The following is a 27,590-nucleotide window of genomic DNA, read 5'->3' as shown; positions in this document are numbered from 1 at the left end:
AAATAAAGTAAAAACAACAACAACAACAACAACAACAACAATAATGATAATAAAACAGTGCAAATCTCAGACGTTCAATTATGTATTTGCAAAATGTCATCAGTTGGGACAGTTATGAGGTACAATAATTTTACGTGATTGTAAACTCCTATCTGTTGTTTAGGAGTCTGATGGCCGGGAAAAAAAGAGTTCTTAGTTTGGTGGTCTTGGATTTAACACTTCTGTACCTCTGGCCTGAGGGTAGAAGTGTTGATTCTTGCTAGATACAAAGAAAGAAAGAAAGAAAGAAAGTTGTCTCTCATCATTTGACCTGGCTGCATTTGGGGTGTCGTGTCACGTGAGCACTGACTGGGCTGAAAGTGGTTCATCAACAGGCAGTTTGTAGCTTTCTATATTTACATTTCAGTGTCCGAGCCTTCAGGTGTGCAATTCAGTAAAACGGAGAGAAGAGGAGGAGGAGAAGGAATCCCACCATAGAGGTATGACGTATTTTATATCATTAAAAACAATACCGTTTTGTATAAAGACATTTGTACTAGCTAGCTTAAAATAAATTAAAGCAAAACTAGCTAATAATGCTAGATAATGAAGCTATGTTTGTGAATCACCTGAATGTTAAGCCTGCTTACTGCTGCTGCTGTTCAGTGTTCCTCCTCCTGCCAAGAGTGTTTGACATTGTGCTGAAATTCTCTGACCAATACAGATAAATAATTACCCATATTGTTGGGCATGTGTAACTATTTAGGCTAATCGTAGCGCAACCTCTTTTATTTTACTTATGTATAATCACAAGCAGTTATTTTTTTAATGTTGAACTACGGGTGCAAGTAGAAGCGTGCGGGCTGCTGCAGCAGTTGTTTGTTTTTCTCTCTCTGCTGCAGCTAGCCTATATGTTTTTGCTAGTACGGCAATGTTACAGTTAAACCTAAATAAATGCTGGTCTTAGTCAGATTAAATAAAGTTTATTTGTACAGTGCCTACTTTATATGAAATAGAATGACTCAACAGACTTCATGCAGTGGTGTAACAGCATGGATAATCATATCCTCGTCTCGCCTAGGGCACCAAAATGGCAAGAGCTGGCTCTGCTGTCCAGACTGCTGCAGAGGTTCGGTGATGTTTTCAGCCTGTCTGGCAGAAAACCTGGCAGGTACACCTTCATTAAACACCACATAAGAACTGTTGACCACCATCAACAGTGCACCTATTCAGTCTTGCCAGAGGAAGGAGCGGTTATGAAACGTCAGGTGAATAGTCTATTGGCTGATGGGATGGTGGAGGAGAGCTCCTGAGCTTCACAAGTGGTGCTCCTTAAAAAGAAAGAGGGACTGGAGAATCTGCACCAACAGATGTAATCTGTACTCTGTGACTATAAATGCCTGACGCAGAATCAACATTGGTTGCCACAGATCTTGTCCACATGATATAGGTCTCAGGAGAGGAAACAGGCCCAACGCTTGCAATGGGCTCTAAGAAATACCAGAATTTCACAGTGGCAGACTGGAAAACATTTCTATTTACTGATAAGTCCAAGCTAGAGTTGTCGGGACTTACAGATAAAGTCGTTCATTTTGGATTTCAAAATGGTCTCTAAACTGAACTCAGTTCCCCAGATTTCCCCAGTCTTCACACCTCAGTCTACCTCAAATACTGCCAAGAGACCCAGCTATGAGCTACTATTGGTCAGGGTAACGGACCCCCAGAGCAGGCCCAGAACTTTTCCTCACAGCAGCGATGCGAGGTCCTGCTAGTTTTCCAGCTCAGTTAGCTCCAGCAGCTGCAATGCAAAACTTGCAAGCAAACTCAACAATCCGAGGAACAAGAAGTTGCCAACCTCTACTCTGTCAAGGACTCCAAAATCCACTTTCCTAATCCTAGTAACACATTACTAGCTGTGATGGTAATTTAGGTTGTAGTTAGTGAGTTGATTACTAATCAGTTACAAACTGACAGTTTAGAATCTTTTTATGAGACTGAATTATTAAATTGACTATCTTTTGCCTTCTTTAAGGGTGGTGCTCCCAAAGCAATCTATTTATCATAAATATTAATTATCCCTGATAATCATTAATCATTATTGATAGCCAAATTTAACCCTAACTCCCTATTAATGTTGCATGAAGCACTACAGAGTTTTATGGCACTAACAGAAGGGTGTATGTAGGAACAATATAGAGGATGCTACCACAGTGTTTCAAAGCTACAGTGAATCGTGGTGGGAAGATTAAAGTCGGGGGCTGATTTGTTTCCTCTGGACTTTGACACCTGCACAGAATTGATTCCACCCTGACCGAGGAGAAGCACTTATCCATTATTCATGTGCTACGCCCTCTGGTTTGTTCTTTGAGGAGAAAGATCCTGCAGCAGGACAGTGAGCCCAAACACACCTCATCGGGCACTTGAAGACCGCGAAAGCCAAGCATTATGTGACATCACAAGAACCTTTGTGGAACACTGTCAAGTCATGCAGGGATAACATGAGTCAGCAGGTATTACACAAACTTGGGAAGTCCATGCCAGTTTAAGCGCACACTGTAATTAAAGTGATAAAAGTTATTCTGAAATAATTTTTTCCAAGATTCAACTTTTCACTCAAACTGCTAAACTGAAATGATCATTTGTAATGAAAAAAATAGCATTCAATGTAAAATACAAGTATATTCATTCATGGTCTATGACCTTTGGACCACACTATCCACACAGTCTCAATAATCAACAATATGTTCAGAGTTGTTGTGAGAAAACAACGCAAGTCAGTTTATTTCCCTATTACTGGGTTGGTATGCAAAGGTTCTTTCAGCTGAATTTACAATCATCGAACAAAGTGCAAGTCCGTTTAATTTTTTGAATGCTCCAGCAATATCCTAAAACAACTGGAGCCGTTTGCACCTACTGATCTTTACTAAGCCGGGTCGTAACTGTTGGGTCAGTCCAAGTTAAGACCAGTCTTGAGAACGGATTCTAAGTGGGTTGTTCCAGAACTTAAGCCTAGTCTTAACTATGCCTTGTCCTGGCAATGCGGGTTTACATGAATTCTATGCTATAGCTATTGACTTACAGCAGTGTGTGTTACTAGGATACATTTGTTCTCAGGGTGACATAGTACCTTTAAGGAACAGGGCAGTATTCTGTGTGTGTGAAAGAAAGGTGAGCAGTAACTGTACAGTGTAGGTTATAGTTCCTCAGAGAACAAAGGCTGCAGCTTTTCAAGACCAAACTTAATCTCTCATGCGATGTTTCACAACTGCTGGAAAATTGACATCACATTGTTTACACTCTCCCCCTGTCCTGCTAATTTGTAGCTAATCATGTTTTACTTGCTGCAGTGTTATGGAGGGTCAAAGAAAAGAAAAGGCAATTTCACAGACATTGAGATAAGAAAGTTAATAGAGCAGTGGGTAGCCACCACAAGACTGCTGACTGCCAAACCACCCAATGTAATGACAGACTATCTCACAAAATCACAGTTTTGTGGGTTGTTGTGCCAGGGGAAAGTTGATCGGAACCGCTCTCTATAACAAACTGATTATTTGTGTGCTCTTGCAAACTCAGCAAATGTAATACATCGGGTAATTCATTTCTCTCTGTAAAAAAACATTGTGTCAGTTTGTCCCAGTGTGTTGCAGTGCTGGTCTGTAGGCTACTCTGTGACTAGAGAAAGTATATGCCTTGTTAGTAACAGATTAGCTGCACAGATGGGTGCTACGCATGGCCTCAATTTTGACTTCACCCCTGCTCTTGACTAGGTAGAAGATTTACATTACATTTAGTGAGAAAAAAACACTCCTGCCCAGGTGGTGTGATCAGCTTAACTGTCAGGTCGGGCTGAGGATGCCAAGTTACGTCTGACAGTAAACCACTGTTGGTGCGACCAGCCCCTGGTCTCTGTAGTCTTAAATGTTCCAAATTGGTGCTATAGTAGGTATTTGCGGCTGCAGGTGTATGGGTTACCATTTGTGTGTTCGTGGTAATGACAGAACATGTCACCGCGTACAATGGTACGGCTCATTGTTGTGTTTTAATAGTTTTGGACAACAACAGAGTTCTATGGCACGGAGGAATAAGATAAATCAGGCTTTGGATACATACACAGTGCTTGTTTGTAGGAGCAATACAGTGGTGGTTTGGCTTTGCACATAGGACTTGTTGAGAAGAAAAAAATACAGACTTTTACTAGAGTTACCTTTAAATTGTAGTTTTCCAAATGACACATTTTGCACAGCAGTGTGTTCTGGATCTGTAGCATCACTTTATTGGTGTGCTTAAGGCTATTCAAAACCCATAGAAATGCAGGCACCACATAACATTAAAACACTTGTTTAGGTCATACAAACAAAAGGTCTTAAAATCAAACAGGAATATAATCATTCAATGCCTAGTTCCAAAAACTGTATAAATGTTTGGAGTTTAAAAACAGCATGAATTTGCTGGAGGACTACAAACAGCATGGTCAGAACAGAGACGGTTTGCTGTGTCAGTGACAACATTACCTAAACAACATTATATACAGTATATCAAACAACAACATGGCACAGTTAAATGGGGGATGATTGTAGGTGAAAGAGAAACACACACACGCACAAAAATTAAAGAAAAACACTGATTAAAGCCCAGCCGGCATAGGAGTTTTGTCTCAAGGCAAGGTGGGGTAAATTTAACATATCCTGCTGATCACTGATGGTAACCCTATCCAGAGCAAATACTGCATGTACAGTACAGTAATTACAGCCACAATTAGCTCATGTTGCCTGGACTCAAGGCCAGGCAGGAAGACACATTACCTGCTATCACTTGCATAGAGCCCTGAATAAAAACTAGAACCCTTACACACCTCAGATCTCTCGCGAGACATTAGAAAAATGCTGCCTTTAACATTTTTGATATTTTGAGACCAGAATGTTGTTAAAAGAAGAAATAAAAGAAAAAACACAGTGTTGAGTCCTTGGCTGCTAAAGACCACAGGTATGCATTTAAGGGTTAAAGCTGCAGAAAAGTGCTCTACCTGCTCACTGCCCATCAGCACAGAAAAAAACAAAGCTACTAACCAAGACTAGCTGCTGAAAACAATGGAACATCTAGCTGCTCGAGGAAAAGATATTATTTTTTATCAGTAGTTGGTAGAAAGACAGCTTTTAATGTGGAGTCTGGAAATATTGGGGTACCATTAGCAGCGACTTAACAGACCTCTGTAAAAATTACAGTCATAACAGTGGGGCTGATATAAATGACATCAAATGACATGCATTGTTTCCTGTGAATCCACCATGTGAATGCAGGTCATTTCTTTGTCACTTATACCACGTACTTCCTTGATGTCATTTATCATATACTATCGTTATCTGTATTTTGTTGTTGGTATATGACACTGAGCTGACATTTTTCTGATATGGTATCAATATAGTATGACAGGGAAAGGTTTGTGTGTCCCAACATAACACAGCCACACTAGGATGGTCAGTGAATACAAGAGAACACACACTGCTCCACAATTTAGTCTGTACCAGTTTACAATGTTTTCCTTTGACAACAAAAACTAAACATCTCACAACATTCAGTCATTTATATTTCTTGAGTGCAACAGGGCTCCCTTTGTAGAAGTAGGAAAAATAAAGAATTAGAAAGTGACTGTCCTCAGCTGTAAAACTCAGACTCCTCATGTCCCAGTAGAAGAGATCGCTGAGGCTTCTGGTCTGTGGACAGGCATCGCTTTTTCAAATGTGCCGCCACAGATCCTGGTGCTGTTACAGAGAGCAGAGGGCTTCAGTCTGCCACGTGCTAGTGCAAGTTTGGGTACTTCAAGCAAAATCTGTTGAATCCATCATATATGGCCTGTCTGGAAAATAAAAAGATATTATATTAAGATATGCTATCATTTAATGCTATCAAAAAGATCATGTACAAAAAAATGACCATAGTTTATGAGTCTGGGATTTGACCACCTGAAATTTTAATTTGCACTTTTTCACATGCAAAAAAACCTCACATTCATGGGATGAAGATTTCCACATACCGTATTTTCCAGACTATAAGTCACTCTGGAGTATAAGTCACATATATAAGTCGCACCTGAATATAAGTCGCATTTATTTAGAAATTTATTTCACAAAATCCAAGACCAAGAACAGACATTTAATCTGGAAAGGCAAGTTATTCAACTACACAATAGCACACAGAACAACAGGCTTAATAGGTGTCCGGTATGTTAATGTAACTCATTAACAGTTAGTCAGCTACACGATAGTATACAGAACATACCTGGGAGGCTGAATAGGCTAAATTAACATAACAAGCCAGCGAGTCCAACAGGCAAGTTACCAGTAAGTTGTCACAAGCCTAGAGCGCCCTCTCGCGGCTGTAGACGGTAATATTTACTCCTTGGTTCATGTCAGTCAGTATGAATTAACATTTAAAAACATGTTAAATCATATATATTTTGATATATAAGTCGTACCTGACTATGAGTCGCAGGACCAGCCAAACTATGAAAAAAAGTATGACTAGTTGGAAAAATATGGTATACTTTAAGATTTTTTGGACTTAAAGGGCAATTTCACCCAAAAATGAAATCATCATCTACTCATCTCAACAGTGATGGAAAGTTGGCCTATGTTTTGTGGTCCACAGAGACCGTCATCGCTAGCTAACTTCAAAATATATCTCAGATTTGCTTAAACAACACAGAGCTGTGTTAGCTGCCGACTGACTTCAGGTCATCATTTACACACCTGGACACCAAGTTGGATGACATCCAGGCCATAGTACAAAGTCTGATGTGGAGGAGGTCAGTCAAGGTCCTGAGCAACTCGGGGCTACACACTCTTTGCCGCAGGAAGACAAGTGTCAGAAATCTAAACTTTCTGGTTTAGAGGGAAGGAGCCTGTGACTAAATATTCGCATTGTGGGCCTACTTGTTCTTCCCACCTCTTGTTTTTGGTGGTCAAGTAATCCCTTCTCCCCTGGACCTGGATTGAGACCACCATAGTTGGATAACCTAGCATTTTTTTTCTTCTCTTCCTTCTAGTGAGCATGTGTAGCTCAGGGAGATTGATTTTCACCCTGTATCTTTTTCTCAACTGACTGAAACCTTTGGTATTGCCAACACACACCTTTTAGATTTTCATTCAGGCATTATGTAAAGCATTTAATGTCCCAATTTCCTCATAAACCTCCAGTCAATCCTGTTGATATGTTTCTCTCTCTGAATGTCCAACCTTCACAACCGTACTTCAAAACTGTATTGGCCATCATTGGCAGCGATAAGAACCACTTGGGAACAGGACCTTGATTCTAATTTTGGGGACTTTATCCCCGACTGGATACACTCCTCCTTCATGTGTGCTCGGCATGCACTGCTGCAATTTAGTTGTACATCATATCCATATATGTAAAACCAAATTAGGAACTTACTCCTCAAGTCCAAGTCAAGGCTAATTTGGGTCCTGAACAAGCTCTTTTGAAAATGTATTTTGACTAGTTAAATTAAAGTTAAACTAGCTAAAAAAGCAAATGGTCAGGTATGCCTTAGTTTGTTATTTATGTGCTCTGCGGTTTGAAAGACATATCAATTCCCTCCCAAAAAACTTTAAACATTTGCAACTAAAGTTAAAAAGTTAAGTTTTTGTTGGCCGTGGACAGTTCATTAGATAGTTTTGAATGTCAAATCTAGACAATACGCAGCTGGAATCTATACGATACGATCTATACGATATACATACGATATACATACGATAAGCAACGGAAGAAATGAAATGTTCATTAAAAGTGTATCAGACACATGAATTAACAGTTGTAGCATTCTTAATATGCTGCAGTTTTCACAAGCTACCTGTGCTTAATACTGGATGTACCATTATTTTACTATATTAACTTGAACAGCTTTATAATGATGTGGTCTAAAAGAGGACTCTGACTCCTGCAGTTAATGTAGGTATAGATCTAGAAAAGACTCATCACTCTGTTGGTCATGTTGACCTACAAACTACAGTCCTCTTGATGTCACAAGGTGGTGTGAGCACAGACATCAACTTGCAAGGAGCACATTAACCAGACAACAGCTAAAGGTTTCATTTGGAATTGGAAACATTAACATTAATTATCTAGAGCTAATACCTGTTATTTAAACCAACAACAATGGTACATAGGCCCTGGTGCCTGTGTGTTTAAGTGTTTGAATGTGATAATCTGATATATATATTCGGTTGTATGTTGCTCTACAATTAAATTAAATGTTTATGTCCCTCCCTGGCTCATAGTTGATCTGAGAATCTTCCTGAACTACTCACAAATTACTTGTTGCTATTCAGATGAGAAAGGAAGGATGACAGGGATGGAGTTTCAAAGTCCAAACTAATCACTGTACTGACCATTTACTCCTTAAATACAGTATAGTACTTTAACAGTCCAAGCTATACCAAAAAGGAGCTAATTATAGTGTGTTTCTACAGTGTGTCTGTATGTTTTGTAGGCACTGTTAAAGTAGGCATATCTAACACACCTAACACCTGACCATACACATCTTTGGATTGTTTCTAGGTCAGCAGTTTACCTGAAGATGTTCTGTTTAAACAGGTATGCACTGATGTGTCCTCCATTCAAATATCTGACTTCACATCCCGGCCATATCTCCTGCAGACTGAGGACTCCTGTACGAGGGATGTAGGCATCCTCCTTGGCCTGGACCACAATGATAAGACTGGTGTCTACAGGAACTAGGACAGATGGAAGGAAAGATACAATCTTAATACATGCTGCCACTGGGGCCTGTCAGATTTTAGACAATTTTCAATACCATAGTTGTCCCAAGACTAAAGATTATAACCCTCAGTTATAGAACCCTCTGCAAGCTGACCGCTAAAGATCGAATATATGCAGATCCAGTGATATCATTTAATCACTCCTCATAACTTTTAATAATTACTGCAAGCCCACCATTTTATTATTATTATTATCACTGCTGTTTAATCTTATCTATATTTTTTCCATTTAATTTTTAATGGGTTTTTCAAACTTTTCCAAGAGGCCAATGGTACACCACAGATGACTTGAATAGCTTAAGTTGGCCCTTTAGTATGTGTTTTCACGTATCTAGCAGCTCCGTGTGCTGATGCTTGTTAAAATTTAAAAAGTGGCAAATTTGGTTTAGTGAACCTTTGTAATTCACTTGAATGTCACTCGAGTACACTCCTTGCTCCTGCCAGACAAAAACAGGGACTATATTTATCTCCGCTAGAATTGTGTCTAACCTTTGTGGATAATATCACTTAAAGATGATACCATAACTTTCTACCGATGGATTTCAGTTTTTGAGCCATGACAACGGCCAAAATATGGCCTGCAACTGACAAGGAGAGCTTTGTTTTTAGCCTAGCAGGTTGCTCAAAATGCCTTTACTATGGTGCAACACATATTATATGACAGCCAAGATTTGACATTGCACTTCCTGTGATGTGATTATTGCCAAGAAAACTGATAATCAAAGAACAACAGAAGCATTGTACAATGGAAACACACTGGTCACCACTTCACTGTTTTTTTATTACAAACCTGATCGTATTAGTCACATTTATTGTTTGTTTTTGCCTGTCAACCAATCATAATTTACACACACACACACACACACACACACACACACTGAAAGCAAACATACATACCAAACATACACACAAGTATACAACATACATGGAATCAAAAGAAGGAAAAAACATTTTTACAATGACATCGTGTCTTGTCCATGTTTTATTTATAACAATGTTATATTATTATTATAAACATTGTTGTAGTTGTTATTGTTATATTAAATTATTTTATTACTTTAGTCATACTAATACATAAACAGATTTGCTCATTTATATACCTCTTAATCATAATGGTTAAGACAAATAATTATTGTCTGTTATTTATATATTTGCTTTGTTTTTAGTAAATGTTATCTTTCTTTTTCCATTTTGTTGTAATTGTTATTGTCATCATCATATTATACTGTTACTTTAGTTTTTAATAGTTATCTTTATTAATTTTAAATATATCATGATGATATAAAAAGGGTGATGATGTCGAAGATAGCGATGTAATGCAATAATAATAATGATATGGCAGTTAATGGTATTGCTAAAATTATTAAAATGAACTATTAAAAAACACCAGCATGGCTGACTGAAGACACAGTTAGTGGTGCTGGCTCAGGCCTTATGGGGGACTGGGCTAGAATTGAGTGTTTCAGGGTGAACACTGTACACTATGAGAAAAAGGATATGTTATTTAAACATTAAAACATGAAAACATGAAAACATTTTCTAGAAGACACCAAAAATAAAAGCATGAACATGAAAATGGGTACAATATGAATATGGTCTTTTCAAACTATCTACTCTGTGTTAGTGTATTTATACACCACCTGTTACATCATTATGATATTTCCTTTTCTCTGTCCTATTTATGTTAAAGCAGTCAACAGAAATACTTGTTAATGTGACTGTCTGCACCATAAAACTTACCAGAGAAGTTGGCCATGTGTGTGCATTCATCCATCACTCCTTTCATAAAGCTTATAGACTCTCTATGCAATGATGGCCGACAGCATTTGGCTGAATCCATAGTGTTGTTTGCATGAGGTCTTCTAGGAAAAGGAAAAGAAAAAAAAAAGATTTTAGGTGAAACCTATATGATGAATTGTTGTAACTGGAGTGACAAGTAACAGTATTCTGATGATTCAAACTAACAGTTAAAACAACACAAAACAACTAAAACTAAAACTTGTTGTGGGATTTTGTCCTGCACAGTATGGTAGATAGATTGTCTGTAATACTTTTTGATTGATTCTTATGCTTTAGGAGTAAGACATCATCTCCACAACACAACATTTTGTGAAATAAGTATTTTTAACAACCCTGATTTTTAAAACTATGATTTGACTGTGTGAAGGAGATCAAAGCTTGGATGGCCTTCAACATTTTAAATTCTAATGAGATTTAAACTTATTTCTGATACTTGGAACCAGTGGTGCCTGTTGTGCGCATCAAATTGACCCGTGTACCCTGGAACCACATGTAAAACATACTGTAAAAAATCTGGGTGTGATAATGACCAGTGACTTGACATCTGACAAACAGATAAGCTCAGTGATTACATCTAGCTTTATCCAGCTGAGGCTTTTATCTAAGGCCAAGTACTTTTTATCATTTAGTGATTTCTATACATGCTTATATCACCACCCGACCTGACTTCTGTAATGACCTTTATATTGGTGCTAGCCAGGCCTCCATCTCATGCAAGCAGTTGGTCCAGAATGCAGCAGCTCGTCTTTTCACAGGAAAACAAAAGTGAGAGGACATTTGCCCCTCTTGATTATTGTATATTTTAATTTGTAATCATTTTACATTTTTAAAAATCAACACTGCTACACAATGGAGAAAGAAAGAAAGAAAGAAAGAACTAACATTTTTTTTTTCAATATTATGGAAGGCTTTCTTTCATATTTGATATGTTTTTGAAAACACAGTATCTTGAAATTGTATGGTGCAGGACCCTTTAAAAAATGTATTTGTTGTTTCATTATACCAATATCTATTTTGCTGTGGTCTATTATTATTATTAATTTTTTCGCCACCTTTTTCGGACCTTACCTCCTACCACATTTTAAAAGGTACAAACATCAAAACATTCAGCCCAGTTAGAACATTCCAGCTAGACCTTTCTCATTCATATCATTCATTCTTTCAGAAATACTCAACATTTTCCGGGAATTTTTCCCCATTCAAGTTAACGGTCCGAATGTTTGAAAAAATCCACATTTACAAACATTTTCATGTTGGTTTTCAGCTAGAAACAAAAACGAAAACCTGAAATGATCCACATCTTGTCTACATTTCAGGAATGACCCAGTTTTCAAATCCCATCCAAACCTCTCAAAAAATTACACCTTTTTTTTTTTTTTAGCTTAGTTTTGATGGAAATCAATTAGAAATTCCCTTTTGGGGTTCAAGTGCAACCAAACACAAGCTTGTAAACAAACTGGTGGGCCCCACCACTGTAAAAAACAGTGAAAGTGTAACTTTTCGGCTAGCTTTCTACTAGCTTCAAACAATCTTTCGCACAAATGTTCCCTTCTCTGACAGTAACACAGTACACCTCCAAATTCATGTAGGGCTACGTGCTTCGGCTGGACCATAGGTCTGTTGTAGTGGAGTAAACAACCCCGCCTCCAACTGGGTACAGTTGTACAGGTGAGGCAAGGCAACTGCGGTTTGGTAGCACATACCTGGGGTTTAAAGGTTTTATACAGTATATGCGTACCGTATACCGTATCTATTGCAGCTTTCCAGCGGGCCCCTCTCTTGTCATTGGGGATACAATGGGAAAATGATTCCCCTCACTAATGCTGGCTGCTTTTTAGTGTGAATTTGTGAGCAACATGTCTCCCACCAACCTTTCTGTGGTTTGTTCGAGGTCTGACGTTACAAAACCAAATCAGTTTCAAACAACTGATGAGGCTGAGTGCCTTTTTTTGGGAATGGACTCTTCTCTGCTTGATGCCACGTTGTTGTGTTTGTATCTCTGTGGGAAGTAATGTGGGAACTAAGGCAGCCCAAGGGGAGTGGCAGCAGAGGAAGTTAAAGACAAAATCAGTTTTCAATTTAAAAAAAATCACCCTAAACCACAAACTCGAATTAATCAATAAAATGGAATAATCGCACAGCTTTAGCAGGGACTTGACTTGACTTGCTTGATTCTCCCCTCAGTAAATTAAGACTTGAAGTGACTTGCACATGTGTGGCTTAGTTCCAGCTCTGCTTATTAAATCATGCTCCTTACTAATGTATTATTAGAATTGTTACGTCATAACAAAATAATACATTTTGAGCATATGTGGAGTAACAAATACAACATGATATTTGAAGCCTCGTCTTTGTAAACTGTAAAGAACACATTCAGTAGCTTGTATTTACAATAAGCTCAATTCATTACCTCGGTAGAGTGTCCAAGCTTGTCCCTCTGCTGTTCACTGCAGATAAGAACTGGTGTACTCCGTCTCCAGCCTCTATTTCCCCTCCTGTTCTGAACTTTGGGCCCACTGACTCCCTGTCATCTCCAGACAGGCCAAACAGATGCTCTAAAGAGTCTGCATTCCTCACTAGTTCTGGACCCATCTTAAAGGAATCGGCCTGACAGAGGTGAACACACAGACCAAAAGACAGGTGCACTTTTACTTATTGATGCTAATGTCTGTTCGTGAAAGCGTTTGGTAAGGGGAGGGTTTCGTTTATCATTTTTATCTCAGGAAACCTAGTATGGAAGTCATTTTCTGCTTTCTCAAAAACAAACGAAGTGTCATTTAATATTGAAATGAAACGAAGAAAAGTATGCTTGTGTGAACATCTGTGAAGCTACAAGCAAATGTGTATATTTACTTGATAAGTAACTTAACTGATTTAATTGTCTTGTGATTGATCAAGTTGTCACTCAGTTTAATTCAGTACTTATATTTTCCACATTTATACCAACATATTGGCATTTTCATAGCCAACCTTGCTGCCTCTGTTCTCATGAGAACGCTGACACCATATTAAAGTTCAAGTGATGTTTAATCACTGTGGGATGGTGTACGTGATTGTCAAGAAAAGCTGAGGGACAACATACCCCGCAGTACCCCAAGAGCTTCATGATTTCCTCTTCATACACTGAGTTAATGGCATACTGCTTCTCCAGCTCTGTCCAGTTCACTGCTTTACTCAGCACTCCCTGTTCTCACACACACACACACACACACACACACACACACAGGGCTCCAGTTTTAGTCATAAATGGAAAAAACATGAAAGGCCATCTCAAATCAACACTCACACACCTGTTAGTACATTGAATCTTTTAAATTGCTCTTCCAGTCCCTTTCTGAAGTGATTTAAAGTGTGTGAAAAGTTGATTAAGGCACTTCAGCATCTTGTGTATTATTGGCCTGTTAGTAGCTGGTACAACCAAACAGCTTTACGGTAGATAAATCCCCTCGACCAAATTCAATATAAAAACTTGATTTTACAGGTACCACCTGTGCCATAACATTACAGCAGCCATGGACACCTTCAACTGACATATGGAGTTGAGAGTACAGTGTATCTAACAGTGTGATAGCATCCTGCTGAACACCTTTCGTCTCATCCTCTCTGACTGTTTAACATTCTCCTGATAGCTGTAATAAATCTTTACATTCTGATATTTTGTGCTAAACATATTGTGTAGCCAATCCTCTTCCAGGTCATCACGTTGGAGAGGGGGTTGTGTAGTGTCCAGGAATGTCGTGTCCAGGAACCCCTGGATGAAGAGTTTTTACACTCTGTGACTTTGTTCTGTTCTGCACATGCGACATCTTCTGCTAATCTGTCCATCCTTGGAGAGGGGTCCCTCCTCCTGAAGTTTCTTCCATTTTTTCCCCCATGCTACAAGGGTTTTGTTTCAGGGGGGGTCGAAGGAGGATGACATTTCACTGTACAGATTGTATAACCCACTGAGGCAATGTGATTGTCATATGGGGCTTTCCAAATAAATTGTTTTGACTTGACTGCTAAAAGTACAAAAAACTTAAAATGGGCCTCTCTTTAGATGCAGCGTTTGGTTCATTTGTTCTGGGCTACTGCAGAAACCTGGCGATGCATACTAATGATCACTAATGAAAACATAATTAAGAGTATTAAATTCTCCACACTGGACCTTTGAGGGCTTTTGTTAAAGGTGCACTCTTTAGTGTCAGAGAAAAACTTATTCAGAGGAGAAAGAATCGTTATTGACTGATGTTTTTCTGCCTTAACAAGCTAAATAATCAAACTCTCTTTGTTTCATGACTGAATGAACTGAATACACAAATTGACCTTAAAGGACAACACAATTTATTAGGTTTTACTTTGTTTATATGTAGCGGACCCTGCCACCAGTCTAGCTTCAAATAGTGTTCTGGGATGTTATTTTCCTCTGAGAACAGCTTGTTTATTCACTTACGGAAAAAATACATTTGTATTATTACCTCATAACTACTGTAAATATTCTAAACTAAACTGAACCTACATAGTGAGATGACTGAGAATGGCTCATTCTGCTAAGTTTATGAACTTTCCTTCATGAAGAAAAAACGTCCTTTTTTCAAAATAAAAAACAGAAAAAAAATTAAACAAAATTAGAACTCTCTCAATGTATCCCAGAATTACAAAAATTACAAAAACTAAACCAACACACAAAAAAGACACAATATATTTAGTTTAGTGTTTTAAGATTTTATATTTGACTTTGTTACTCTGTTCTTACCTGGGAACAAATGACCCAATACTTTCTATTTAAAAATCACATCTTTGTATTTATGGTTCTTGGTATGTAATCTTCTTAAGCCAGCAATTTGTTCATCGTATTCAATGAAGCTGAAATGTATATGCACCCTGTCATATTACATTCATCAGTAGGGAGAGAAAAAACACATGTAGAACCCCTGACTATAGTGTTTATGAAGTCAACTCGTATTCTGCTGTAATAAGTAAATATTTTCTTATTGATCCACAGTGTGTCAGGCAGAATGTGTGCGTTACCGTGGTGAAGACACTGGAGGCAGTGGACCAGGACAGACAGGGAATCAGAGGGATCGGCTTCGGCCAGTTAGTTACTGCCAGGGATGCCATCTGCACATAAAGACACAACATTAACTTGAGTAGGATTAAGTATCACATTAGACCTACTTGTATTTGTATGCTGGTATGCATGTATATATGACTATAGGTATATATATGGGTTTGATAACAGGAAATCATAGTGAAAACTGCTCCAGTAAACAAAATGTGTGCTGTGTTGCTGACTCACATATCCTCCCATGGAGATGCCAGTCATTCCTAGTGGCCAGTAACCTTCTCTCTCCAGCCAACGAAGAAGGACCGTCGACTCCAGAATCAAAGCCCCTCCCATCACAAACAGGTCTGACACATTCTTTAGACTGGAGCGCCTAGAAAACCCACAAATGATGTCCCCGTTTACTTACATTGAATTAATCCTAGCCTTAAAACAAACATCCACTGAAAATCTACAACCTTGATTTCAAAACAGTTGGGACCTTATGTAGATAGAAAAACAAAAAGACTGAGTGCAATGATATGATTACATATCCTTTGTTGGATTATATTCAGCTGACCTCAGTACAAAAACAAGACATTTCATGTTCAAATGAATATCTTCATACAGTCATTCTGATTTTGATAGAAGTCATCTGGATGGCAGCAAGTGTTCCAGAATGGACCTTTCAGCATTAATGGTGCTTTCGCATATGTGGTGGTTACCCATGACATGAACACTAACACACCCTTGGACCATCACAAACACTGACTTTTGAACTTTGTGCTGGCAAGTCTGGATGGTCCTTTTCCTCTTCAGGCTGAAGGGACATGCAGTCCATTATTTCCAAAAACAGTCAGCAATTTGGACTTGTCAGACCACAGCACAAGTCCATTTTGTGTCAGATGGTCTCAAATGAGCTCAGGCCTTGAGAATTCAGCAGAGTTTTAGGCATTTGGTTTTTGCTTTGCATTTAGTCCTACGATTGTTTGGTTTTTACTGACCAGTTTAATCAGTAATATCCTTTATGCCATCGTGTATGTATTTTTTTAGGATTTTATTCATGACAGGAAACTGGGTGAGAGCACAAGAGGATGAAATCATCCAAGAGCTACAGGCTGTTATGGACAAAGCGGTGAATCTCGCCTCATAAATCAAACCACCGAGCCTTCAGGATGCCCCTTCCATACCCAATCCTGGTTCTATCACCTGTTACCAATGAACCTGTGCAACGTTCCAAACAGGTGGTTTGGAGCGATACATAACATTCCCAGTCTTTGTTGCACCATTCCAGATCTTCAATAAATTATGAAGATTATCAGTTAAAACATTACGCATCTTGTCTTTGTACATTCTTCAGTTGAATAAAACTTTTAAAAATATCCAAATCATTGCATTGTTTCTGTTTAACATCATAACTTATTTGGAATCAGAGTTGTATCTTAGTATTTAACAATCACTCCCTGTTGTGTTGTCAGGCATCTCTGAGCAGCTTGTAGCTTGATCCTTTATAGATGACGGCAGCAACAATTAATTTCATTTCAGACAGAATGGGTTCACGATGTGAAAGAAGGGACATAAAAGAATCCAAAATCACTCTTGAAGAATAATCACTTATGTGCACACAACATCTTTTTCATTTCTGTTTGTCCTGGAAGAGGAATCACTCCTCTGTTGTTCTTCCAGAGGCTTCCTCCTCCTCCGCCCCCACCCATCCTCACAGCATGCCACCTGCTTGTAGCACACTGCCAAAAGGGCAGGGTATTGAATCTCAATATGTCTGTGGTACCGACTGACGTATCTGTAGAGTATTGAAAACTGTCAAGTACCGAAGGCGGGCATCAGATTTACTTTACCGTTTGAATTCATTCACTTGGCTTTTGTTTGGAGTGACATGCAAAAGCATGATTTTCAATGTAAAATATTGAGATAGAATCAATGCATTTTTTAACTTTATAAACTGTTAAAAAGCTGCAAAAAATGCATTCAGAGTCTGATTTATCTCCAAACCTTTGGATATTCAAGTTATTGTCAAATATAATAAAGAAAAACTGTTTATCAGCTTTGCTTCAAAAAGTATGAAATAAGATAGTTGCAGACTAAATTTTTTTCATTCAAAAACTCAAATTGTTGCAACCCCCGGGCCAACCTGCCACCCTCAGTAGTATCAAGCCTACAGCAATCATAGACTGAATTGAATACATGCTTGAAAAACACAATAAAGTGGTGAAATCTCATGTGTATGTGTAACATATAAAGTTTAAGCAAGTTAAAGACAAAACAACTTCTTTAAATATCTAAAAACCTATATAAAAAAGGGTTTGGCAATTTGTATCTGAAATCAAGTGACCTTAAGAGATTACTGACCTAACCACTGCATGTTTCCAGTATTTACCTCACATCTCTGCAACATCATTATCATCTCTGTCTTTACCAAAATTGCATTTTTGTTCTTATAGACATGCTTATTTGCTGCCAGCTGCCTCAACAACAGCCCTGCTGCAAATGTCTGCTTAGAACACCAATTTAACTCTGACACTATCAAGTAATGTGTTTATGCCTTGGTGTAAAGGTAGATTATTACAAACTCTGACAACTTCTGCTGTATGTTACAGGGAATACTTTGACCACATCATCAAGAATCCCTGAGATTGGCCGAGGCATGTCCTGTGCACCAGAGGCAGAGAGGTTTGACCAAATCTCCTGGATGTTTGGAGAACCTGACGGTATCAGAGGGCCTTACCAAACTAAGTCAATGGGAGAGGAAGTCACTGGGCAGAGTAGACTTTTCATAAAGTTTCTCATCAAAATAAGGATGGCCTCAAAAGGAAAGTGCAGAATCAAAACACCTTGTCGACCAATGCTCACTTATAGTGCTGAGTTAGCATGGTGTCTTGTATCTAAGCAGTCAAATATAAGCTGAGGATGTGTGTCTGGCTTCTCTGTTTTTTCCCTAATATGAAAAGCTCACTTTCATCTACTTCTATCTGAGTGTAAAATCCCAAACAAATGCCAGACTGGTTATCAATTAGTCAATCAAGTCACACGTGTTTGAAGATGAGTGAACTTACAGTTGGTCTTTGGGTTTACGATAGCCATGTAAAAGATGTGTTAAGGAATAAAAGAAAAGGTGACAGACAACACAACAGATGAAGAGAACGAGACACAAACATGAGCAGAGGATGATATTCAGATGCTGGTGAAAACACTTTCATATGTGGGCTTGCTGTAAGCAACAGCACATTCTTTTTTTATGCTTATTGATTAATGTACTGACCCTGAAATTGGCGTTGGACTTTGTGTGCTATAGTAGTTTCTAACTCAAAGTTCACTGGAGTGAGGACAGGCGCTTACAGGTGGGAGGTTCATTCAAATGAGGCAGCACAGTGACGCCATATTGATGCCAGTCTGGTGACGCCAGTTCCATTCTACCTTTCTCTGAAGCAAAAGCATTCATGTTTTATTCTCGAAATTAAGCAAACGCTACAAACATTAAGCATAACCCATGTTGTGACCATATTGGATATGAGATGCAGTAGAACTATTCCTTTCTGAAGATACATCTTTCATCTGTTGAGCTCTTGTTGGCACGTTTCCCTGTGATTGGCCTTAGCGGTTTTAGAGCGATGAGACCAGTGATGTGATTGGCTGATCTATACTCACCTTCAACCAATGCTCATTGGGCATTTGACCATCAAACTAATTATTTGAATGATCAAACTGAAAAATTGCTAGCATTTTTTATTCAAGTTTTATCTTTTTAAACTGCAAATGTTTTCAGGAATAATTGAATCTTTTGTAGTTTGGATATATTTTATTTCAAATCCAAATCAAAACTATACACCAAAGTAAAAATCCTATTGTATAAATAGAGGCACAGTAGTATGAAAAATATATAGTTTCTCGGCAACTGTCTTAGAAGAATAACTTTAGTAAAAAATATATAAAAAACAAGGAAGCAGATGTGAAAAAACAATAGAAGGATATAATACGGGTTCTCCAGAAGTAGAGAGGCCATTCCTGCTTCTTTAATCATGGGCCTGGCCATCAGGGTCCGACGGCGCCAGAAAAACTAAAAACACACAAACACACATATTAATAAGTGAGTATAGTTATTGAGGATGGAGTTAACATCACAATAATCTGTACAGGGTTCTACTGCTGGGAGGTGTTAGGGTCCAGATCATAGTTCACAGCTATGGTTCCCACAGTGTCTGCTCATTCTTTTATAAATTAATATTAAGATTTTCTTTTTAGTTCTTCTGCCTTTGCTGTCTGAGGTCTGTTTTTCTTGTGGGTTTTAACAAACGACTAAGATTGTCACTTCCAAAATAGCCCAAACCCAAGCTCGGAACACTTCACTGGTTCCTCAGTTTGGTTATGAATAACTAATATAGTTATAAATATATATATATATTTTTTTTAAAACACATGCTAAAGGAGTCCTAGACAGGGCCAGTATCTTCATGGCAACTGCAATACTATCAGCTTTATATTATCCAGCATATGTTTTGTTAGGTGGTGATTAAGTTATGTTGAGCTTCATGGTTCAGATTCTTACATGGTCTCCAGTCCCAGCCAGGTGGATACATACTGGTCTGTTCTTCTTCCATCTCTTAGGAACTATAAACTGGAACCTGAAACAACACACACTATGAGGACTCCAAACATGTCACTTGTAACTTAACAGTGAGTGTGAAACTCAATAGACACGCAAGTTCAACATGGTTCAAGCTCAGATACTATGGCAACGTATGCTGGAAAAATAAGCTTATCACTGGCAGGCCAACTGTCAGGCTAACTGTCAGGCTAGTTGGTGTAACGCTGACCTGACTGATCATTTCACCACCGACTCATTGGTGGGCTGCCATAATATTTGACTTTATTAACCACTATGAATTGGACAATTTCAGTTTATTAAAAAACTATTTAAATAAATAATAAACAATACCTTAAATTAATTATACACTTATATATTCTAAGACATAGACTAACATGGGCTTATGCATTTAATCATATGATGTGTGAGATAACGTTTAGGCTTATGTTACACACATTTAAACTGCTCCAACTGAATGACAATAGCTACAGAAAGTGTTGACAGTACAGTAGTAAAAAAATATATATTGACCAGAAATCAGTATATCTAAATCCATATACTTCTATGCTCCATAACCCAGTTGGAAACCATGTTTAAGAATGTGTTAGTTGATACATTTAACATATGTCAGAAGTAAAAGGTAGGATAGGAAGGCCTGGATGTGTAAATGCACAGTAAATCCACAACTTAAAATCCTCGGCTACAAAGTTTTACGCTCCCAAAAGAAACAGGTGCAGCAGATCACAATACATCCTCTCATCAATTCGAGTAACATCCCTGTCTGTGCTCGCCTACACATCTGTCTGGACTCTCACAGTGAAACACACAAACAGCAGAGAGGAGAGGAGAACAGTGGTAGAAAGTGCGACTGTAATGACGGCAAAACACAATACAGATCCTCACACTGACCTGGGAATGAAACAAGTGCACGTAACTTGGGTAAATTACATAATATTTAGTTGTTGTTTTTTTGTTCAGACTGATGCTCGCATGGCAAGCAGGCAGCATATGTGTGAATGGGACCAGCACAGAAACAGGTCTCACAATCAAGAAGCATTGAATTGTGAAACACCAAACAACCTACTAGAATTAGGGTAATGTATTCTTTCAAATATTTTCAAAAATAATTTTCGGAGGATAAATAATATAACTATACATGTACTCCTGTATCCTTTGGGCCTATTTATGTTTCTCAGTCATATCTTCATATTTCCGTGCTGCCACACAATCTCTTCTCCCCAATCAACGGAGGACCACAGGTTGGATTCGAGCCCAGGTCCCTCCTGAGCTCTCAGTCTCAGTACTCGGTGCATATGCTCTACCTATTGAGCTGCGGTTTCTTGACAGTCTTTCTCTCTGATTTTTAATTATAGCAGCTTTGTTCCTTTTTCTCAGATTAGCTGATTAAAGTCTTCATCTTTTTATTGCGTTTGAACTCACAGGCTGCATAGAATTTGTTGCGCAGGCAATTATCTGGATTACTTGGAAATGTGATAAAAAGTCTGAGTGCTTAGACTCGGATGTCAGGCTCCTTTAAGACAGATGTTGAATTTAAACCTGTGGAGAAGGTGTAGGATTAAATAAGTGTATACTTCTTCCTACTCCTTTGTGTGCATGTCAATGCGTGTTAATCGAATATACTTTGGACCATGCATTTTATTTTATTATGCTTATCTGATGACCTTATTGAACTGTTTGTTAACAGGGATCATATCTGCTGCTGTGACATCATCACATCAGCAGAAGTAGGCGACAACATTGTGTTTTCTACCTGGCTTTGACGGCCTCTGGTGGCAGGATTCCCGGAACCAAGTGCTCCAGGGGAGAGATGAAGAACCCATCGTGGATATGACAGTCGGCATGCTCCTCTGTCTGGACACAAAATTACAACTGTAAGACTACAAGACAACAGTGATACTGGAGAGCAGTGATGCGAGAACAGATGGAGTACCTTGTTTATGTAGACGGGATAGTCCTCAGGCACCAGATACTTGCACTTCTCTCTGTCTCCAATAATCTTACGGAACTCAAAGATTCTATAAACACAAACGAGAAAGCACATATCAGCTCAACAGTTGTTTAAACACATTTCCTGAGACTACAGCTCAGTTTCTCAAAACTCTAAACACAAAACATAAAACACTTAAAGGTCCCATATTATACTGTTTTTCATCAATTTCACACAGCTGTCAGAGGTCCAACAACTCTGTATTCGATATGTATTGCCCCAAACACATCCGTGGTCCTGAAATCCAGCTGTCTAAAAGTCGCTCTGCTGTGCTCTATTCAGAGCAGTCTGTTTCTGTGCCTGCACCTTTAAATGCTAATGAGCTCCGTCTGTCAACGCCTACTTGGGGAGCCTTGCCTGCTACGTCACTCTCAGGGAGAGGAAGCCCCTTATGCTAACGGTAGCATGCGCTAATGTTTACGGTGGATGTAACACTATGGCTCGCGGAGATTTTTTTGTTCAACCGAACCAGTTTGACCCAGAATCAGACCCAGAAGGAGAGGCTCCGGAAGAAGTACAGACTCTGCGGCTGCAGCAGGACGTTTCAGAATGGTTAGTGTGGCTAAATAATGTCAGTTTGTTTGTATGTGTTGTTACAGTTACTATCGTGTAGCTAATGGCTAACAGCTAGCGAAAGCTGTGTTTGTCTCCAACACAGTCTCCAAACTCTTGGATACTGTTCGCATCGTCTCTGTCTCCGTCTGCACATGTTTCCAGACTTTTTACTGTGACAACCAAGCTCCATCGTAATATTATCAACATCAAACTCGCTTCAAACGCCATTGCATAGCGGACCGAAGTGGAGCTAACTAGTTAGCCAATTTCCAGCTGACTTCACCATACTCGACGGCAACTGTAAATACTATCAAACCGTGGCGACACTTATCGGTGGCTAGGGTGCAGTTTCTGGGTCCGATATGGTTGAGACTGATCCTTTTACGAGGGTCAGTGTCGAGGCAAAGCCAGCTTTGTACTGACCCTCGTTACTGAAGCAGTCCGATGTGAAGTGGTTAGCACACACATACAAGCTAACACGAACCGTAGCCGGCACGTTGTCCTTAAAAATGAAACACAACCACAGTCTCTTCTGTAGCTGGGACAGAATATAGGCACTTATGTTGATTTATACAACCAACAACAGCGCAATTGCGTGTCTAGCTCTGAGCGACAACGTTGTGATACACTGCTGTCTCTCTGCTGGACACACCGAACTTCACCTCGGGGATGAACGCCGCCCCCCTCTCTGATATCTCCTATCACCGCGCAGAGGAGGCCGGCCTATGATAATGACTCCTTTCGTTACGTAACGAAAGGAGCAGAATCTGAACAGCCTGTAGGAGTGCCGTGTTACCAGTGGGTGGGCTGCAGAGACCATGCAGGACTCGCTTGTTTTCCTCATTCTGGGAGTTGGCAGGCTCAGGGAGGACCAGCTTATATATGTAGAGAGCAGAGAAAACCTGTTTTTTATGATATGTGACCTTTAACCACAGGGCAACCAAAGTTGCAGATTTCATCAGAAATATTGTTTGCTTCCTCTGTACTCAGCGCACTGCAGCCTACCCTTTAGCTCTTGCTGCTGGCCAGCAGGTTCGTATGTTCAACACACTCTCTTAACCATATAGATTAATTGTAACTAGGGCTGTCAAACGATTAATTTTTTAAATCGCGATTAATGGCATTTTGTCCATAGTTAATTCACGATTAATCGCAAATTAATCTCAATTGTTTTGTCACATTTCTTTCTGTTCTAAATGTACCTTAATGTACTTTTTTCATGTTCTTAATACTTTTAACAACATAAGAAAGGGCAAATACGCTTGCTTTATGAAAATGTTTATTCAACACTTCAAATCGTGCAGGATAATAAAAGGGTCAAAAAATATCCCCTTATCCTAAATGGGATCAAAACATAGTGATGTCTGCTTTTGGCGGGGGGGCCCTCTCTGCATCTGCCATGTGCTTGACTTGCAAATGATATTTGAGACTCAACATACTTCAATGGTAACTCATTTCATGTTGACAGTACGTGCAGATAACTTTTGTCCTATCGTCCGAACCATCTGGCAGTGTTTGGAAAGTGAATTTGCCGTTCATAAGTCCTTTCTCCATTTACTTTCGCTTTTCAGTTCACCGTGTTTTCCCGAACGCCAACCCTGCTTCTTCTTCTTCTGATTCCCTTTCTTATTCTTCTGCCACCCTCTGGATCAAGACTACAGGTGCCACTGACGACCATAAATCATACAATGAGCGTTTTTTTGTTTGTTTTTTTAATACCGAGCGTTAATCGCGCGTTAAAAAAATTAACGCCATTAAGAGGATGTTTTGCGTTAACGAGTTATTAACGCGTTAACTTTGACAGCCCTAATTGTAACATAAACAAACAAGAAAAGTAGCTGTCAGAAACTTGCCTCAGTCCAAAAAGTAGATTTTATTTACTTTAATTGTCAGAGAATTTATTGATTGATTGCTGTCATTATTTTCTACAAATAAAAACAAGAAATGCTTCACGAATAATTTACCAAATCCCATGCTTAATACTGTGCTGGTTCCCCTTGTGTTGCCAAAACAGCCCTGAATCATCAAGACACTTACACAAGACTTCTAGGGGTATTAAATGGTAACACTGGGGTGTTGTCCCTGCAGGTCCCACAGATATTTTATCAGATTTGGATTGGGAAGTGGCAGGCCAGGTCATCACCTCAGGCTCTTTGCCACATTCCTTGGGCCATCCCTGACCAGTTTTTGTGGTGATGCAGGGTGTACCGTTCTACTGGGATACATAAACCGCCTCCTGGCAATGGCACTCCCAGTTGGTTGTGCCCCCTGCCAGGAGGCTGTTTATGTGGTTTACATCAGTGTTTGGATCGCTGGTGCATGTCCAGTGGTTTCCACATAAGTGCCAGGACACAAGGTTTCCCAGGAGAACATTGAATTGTGAAGAGATGATCAATGTTAATAACTTCACCTGTCAGTGGTTTTGATGTTGTCGTTGACCGGTGAAGAGACTATGGAGCCAGAACAGTGACTTTAAAATTTGGTATCCAAAAAAGAAATTGGCATTGAAAACAAAACCACTACTGAAAAAAGAAACATTTGTATTGAAAACAGTTGTATTGGCATTGAAACAAGTATTGGCACTGAAAAAAGAAAGTAATTTAAATAATTCAAATCCGAAAATCTTATCATTTTATTTTATTGGGATTTTTTGTATTTTTCAATGACAATCTTCAGATTTTTTCTTCATGTCACTATTTTTTCAGTGACAGATTTTTTTTACAATGTCAGTTTTTTTTTCAGATCAGGAGAGAGCTTGAAGAAAAGCCCGCAAGGACTCTGTGTTGCCCAGAGACGGCCGGCACATGGGCCCTAAACTGTCCAGCAACGCCTTCCCGCAGGCTGCTGCCATTACCTTCTCAAATGATATGCAAACCACGCTCTACTTGCCCCTCCCCTCAGGCCCCTCCCTCTCGACGCCAAAACAGTGACAGAAAGTTGAAACTGAAAATCAGTGACACTGAAAAAAAACTGACATTGTAAAAAAAATCTGTCACTGAAAAAAAAGTGACATGAAGAAAAAATCTGAAGATTGTTATTGAAAAATACAAAAGAATCCCAATAAAATAAAAAGATTTTCAGATTTGAATTATTTGAATTACTTTCTTTTTTCAGTGCCAATACTTGTTTCAATGCCAACACAACTGTTTTCAATACAAATGTTTCAATGACAATGTTTCTTTTTTCAGTACTGGTTTTGTTTTCAATGCCAATTTTAAAGTCACCGTTCTGGCTCCATACAAATAAAGTTTGATTGATTGTAAAGTCTGAAAACTGGCACCAATAGATTACATTCCTTGTGTGCTAAAGAAAACTATGAAGTGGCTATACATTTGTCTTTTACCAAAAATTGCTTTATTAGGTTTTGTTAAGCATGTGAAGTACTTTCACTGTCCTGCAATTGAATGCCTCACGGAGGTATATAACCTGCAGGTAGTAGTCCCAGTTTAGTGTAATTAACACTTGTTGTTATGGTTATTATTATGTGTTGTTTTGCTTACCTCTTGAGATCTTCAGGCTTCCCCCATCCCCCGATGAAGAGTTTGGTGAGGAGCAGCCTTCTGTAGAATACATCCAGTCGGCTCACACCCATGGACCAACACCTGCATCTGCACGGACACAGACACGCTTCATTCACAATGAGCAGAAAATACTGTCTCTGGCATAATGCAGCATAAAAAGCTAAAAGATGTCAGACCCAGGGGATAGATAGACAGGCGGATAGACAGATAGATAGATAGATAGATAGGTAGTTTAAGGTGCCTAGAACTACGTGAGGTGTACGTGAATCACGTGACGATCATGCATTTTGAACTTCCGTTGACTCTTTGACTTATTCAGGCTTTACTTTCTTGCTCTGTTATTCAAACAACCACCCAAATTAAGCGGATGACAGTAAACTAGGTTATTTTCGCCGATCGCATGTTTGCTGTAATAATGTAAACCGCAGTTGAATGACTGCTCTACGTTGTACAAGCCGGTGTTGCAGAATGGGAATAACCGTTGAATGAACCTTGGACCTTGAAGAACGTGGCCCTGTTGTCCTAAGTTGGATTTAGCTAAGTTAGCTAATTTAGCTTTCATAATTCGTTACAGATTGGGCTCAGGCGAAGTACAGAGAGACAGATACACGGCTGATACAAACTGTTACTTACAATACTCCACAGTACACACGACGTCTGTACTCCTTTCCTCGAAGAGAGCGCTGTCAGCCGCTGTTCTTCGGGTGCGGGTGACTACAGTCTGGACGGTTTGTTCATTTTTTTTTTTTTCCAGGGTGGTGAAGTCACGACCCGCCCCACTCTGCCTCCGATTGGCTAATACTCGTTGCAATCGTTGGCTGTGGTTTAGGTGTGAAGAGTGAGATTGGTCAGGATAAATGTAGCGGTAAGCCAATCACAGGCAGAGTTGGACAGGGTCAACCCTTCGCCATCCTGGGAAAGAAATACGGTGACCTGATGTCAACCCTCTGCTATGCAACCTGTCAAACTACAAAAAAGTGCGTACATCCGGCCACAACAATTCAAAATAAACCTGCACTGATATTTACTCAACAACTGTCAGGCATGGCTCATGTCAACATTAGAAATATTTGTCAAATTATGAACCACAAGCATGCAGATAGAAATGGTAAATAGAAAAGGCTTTGAGGAGCATTTCCAGAAATCTTCTCAAGAATCGGGTATATCTATCCAAAATTTTGGCTTATACAACCCCAATTCTGGAAAAAAAAAACAAGAAAAAAAGCTGAGACACTAGAAAACATTAACAAAAGGGAAAGTGATAATACAAGCACGCACACTGCCTTTACTTTCTACGCTGGAACAATAGCCTGCCTGATGAAGGTTTGAT

General features: G+C 39.1%; 1 protein-coding gene and 1 long non-coding RNA gene across 5 annotated transcripts; one reads left to right on the top strand and one right to left on the bottom strand.

Annotated features, from left to right (window-relative positions):
• The first annotated feature begins 224 nt into the window (after positions 1-224).
• LOC115568882 (uncharacterized) lies at positions 225-19,199 on the top strand. Its single transcript, XR_003981464.1, has 3 exons — positions 225-479; positions 1,061-1,150; positions 18,192-19,199. It is a non-coding gene; the product is annotated as an uncharacterized LOC115568882 (long non-coding RNA).
• abhd18 (abhydrolase domain containing 18) lies at positions 4,000-27,150 on the bottom strand. Of its 4 annotated transcripts, none has more exons than XM_030396584.1 (14): positions 26,894-27,148; positions 26,240-26,347; positions 22,128-22,212; positions 21,948-22,048; positions 20,138-20,213; positions 19,564-19,648; positions 18,648-18,675; positions 15,832-15,970; positions 15,564-15,653; positions 13,636-13,737; positions 12,964-13,160; positions 10,494-10,612; positions 8,546-8,708; positions 4,000-5,833 (listed from the first exon to the last, which is right to left on the bottom strand). In XM_030396584.1, the coding sequence occupies exons 2-14, from the start codon at positions 26,329-26,331 to the stop codon at positions 5,776-5,778; spliced, it is 1,335 nt and encodes a 444-aa protein (XP_030252444.1). In that variant the 5' UTR covers positions 26,332-26,347; positions 26,894-27,148; the 3' UTR covers positions 4,000-5,775. The 4 variants fall into 4 exon arrangements, 3 of the variants coding, with proteins under 3 accessions (XP_030252444.1, XP_030252443.1, XP_030252442.1); XM_030396583.1 differs by having other exon boundaries at positions 10,494-10,615; positions 26,240-26,366; positions 26,894-27,146; XM_030396582.1 differs by having other exon boundaries at positions 10,494-10,615; positions 26,894-27,143.
• Positions 27,151-27,590: the final 440 nt, after the last annotated feature.

This window comes from Sparus aurata, chromosome 18, assembly GCF_900880675.1.
Source record: "Sparus aurata chromosome 18, fSpaAur1.1, whole genome shotgun sequence".
NCBI classification, from domain to species: Eukaryota; Metazoa; Chordata; class Actinopteri; order Spariformes; family Sparidae; genus Sparus; species Sparus aurata.
Note: the sequence above shows the minus strand (reverse complement) of the source record. Positions and strands in the feature narration are given on the sequence as shown.

Bases quoted from the DNA above. Each gene is read 5' to 3' on its own strand.
- abhd18 (XM_030396583.1), bottom strand. From the start codon at position 26,331: ATGGGTGTGAGCCGACTGGATGTATTCTACAGAAGGCTGCTCCTCACC. The intron at 13,738-15,563 runs GTAACGCACACA...GTGTGAGAACAG, and splicing joins CCTCCAGTGTCTTCACCACG to GGAGTGCTGAGTAAAGCAGT. The intron at 13,161-13,635 runs GTATGTTGTCCC...CACCTCTGTCAG, and splicing joins AGCTCTTGGGGTACTGCGGG to GCCGATTCCTTTAAGATGGG.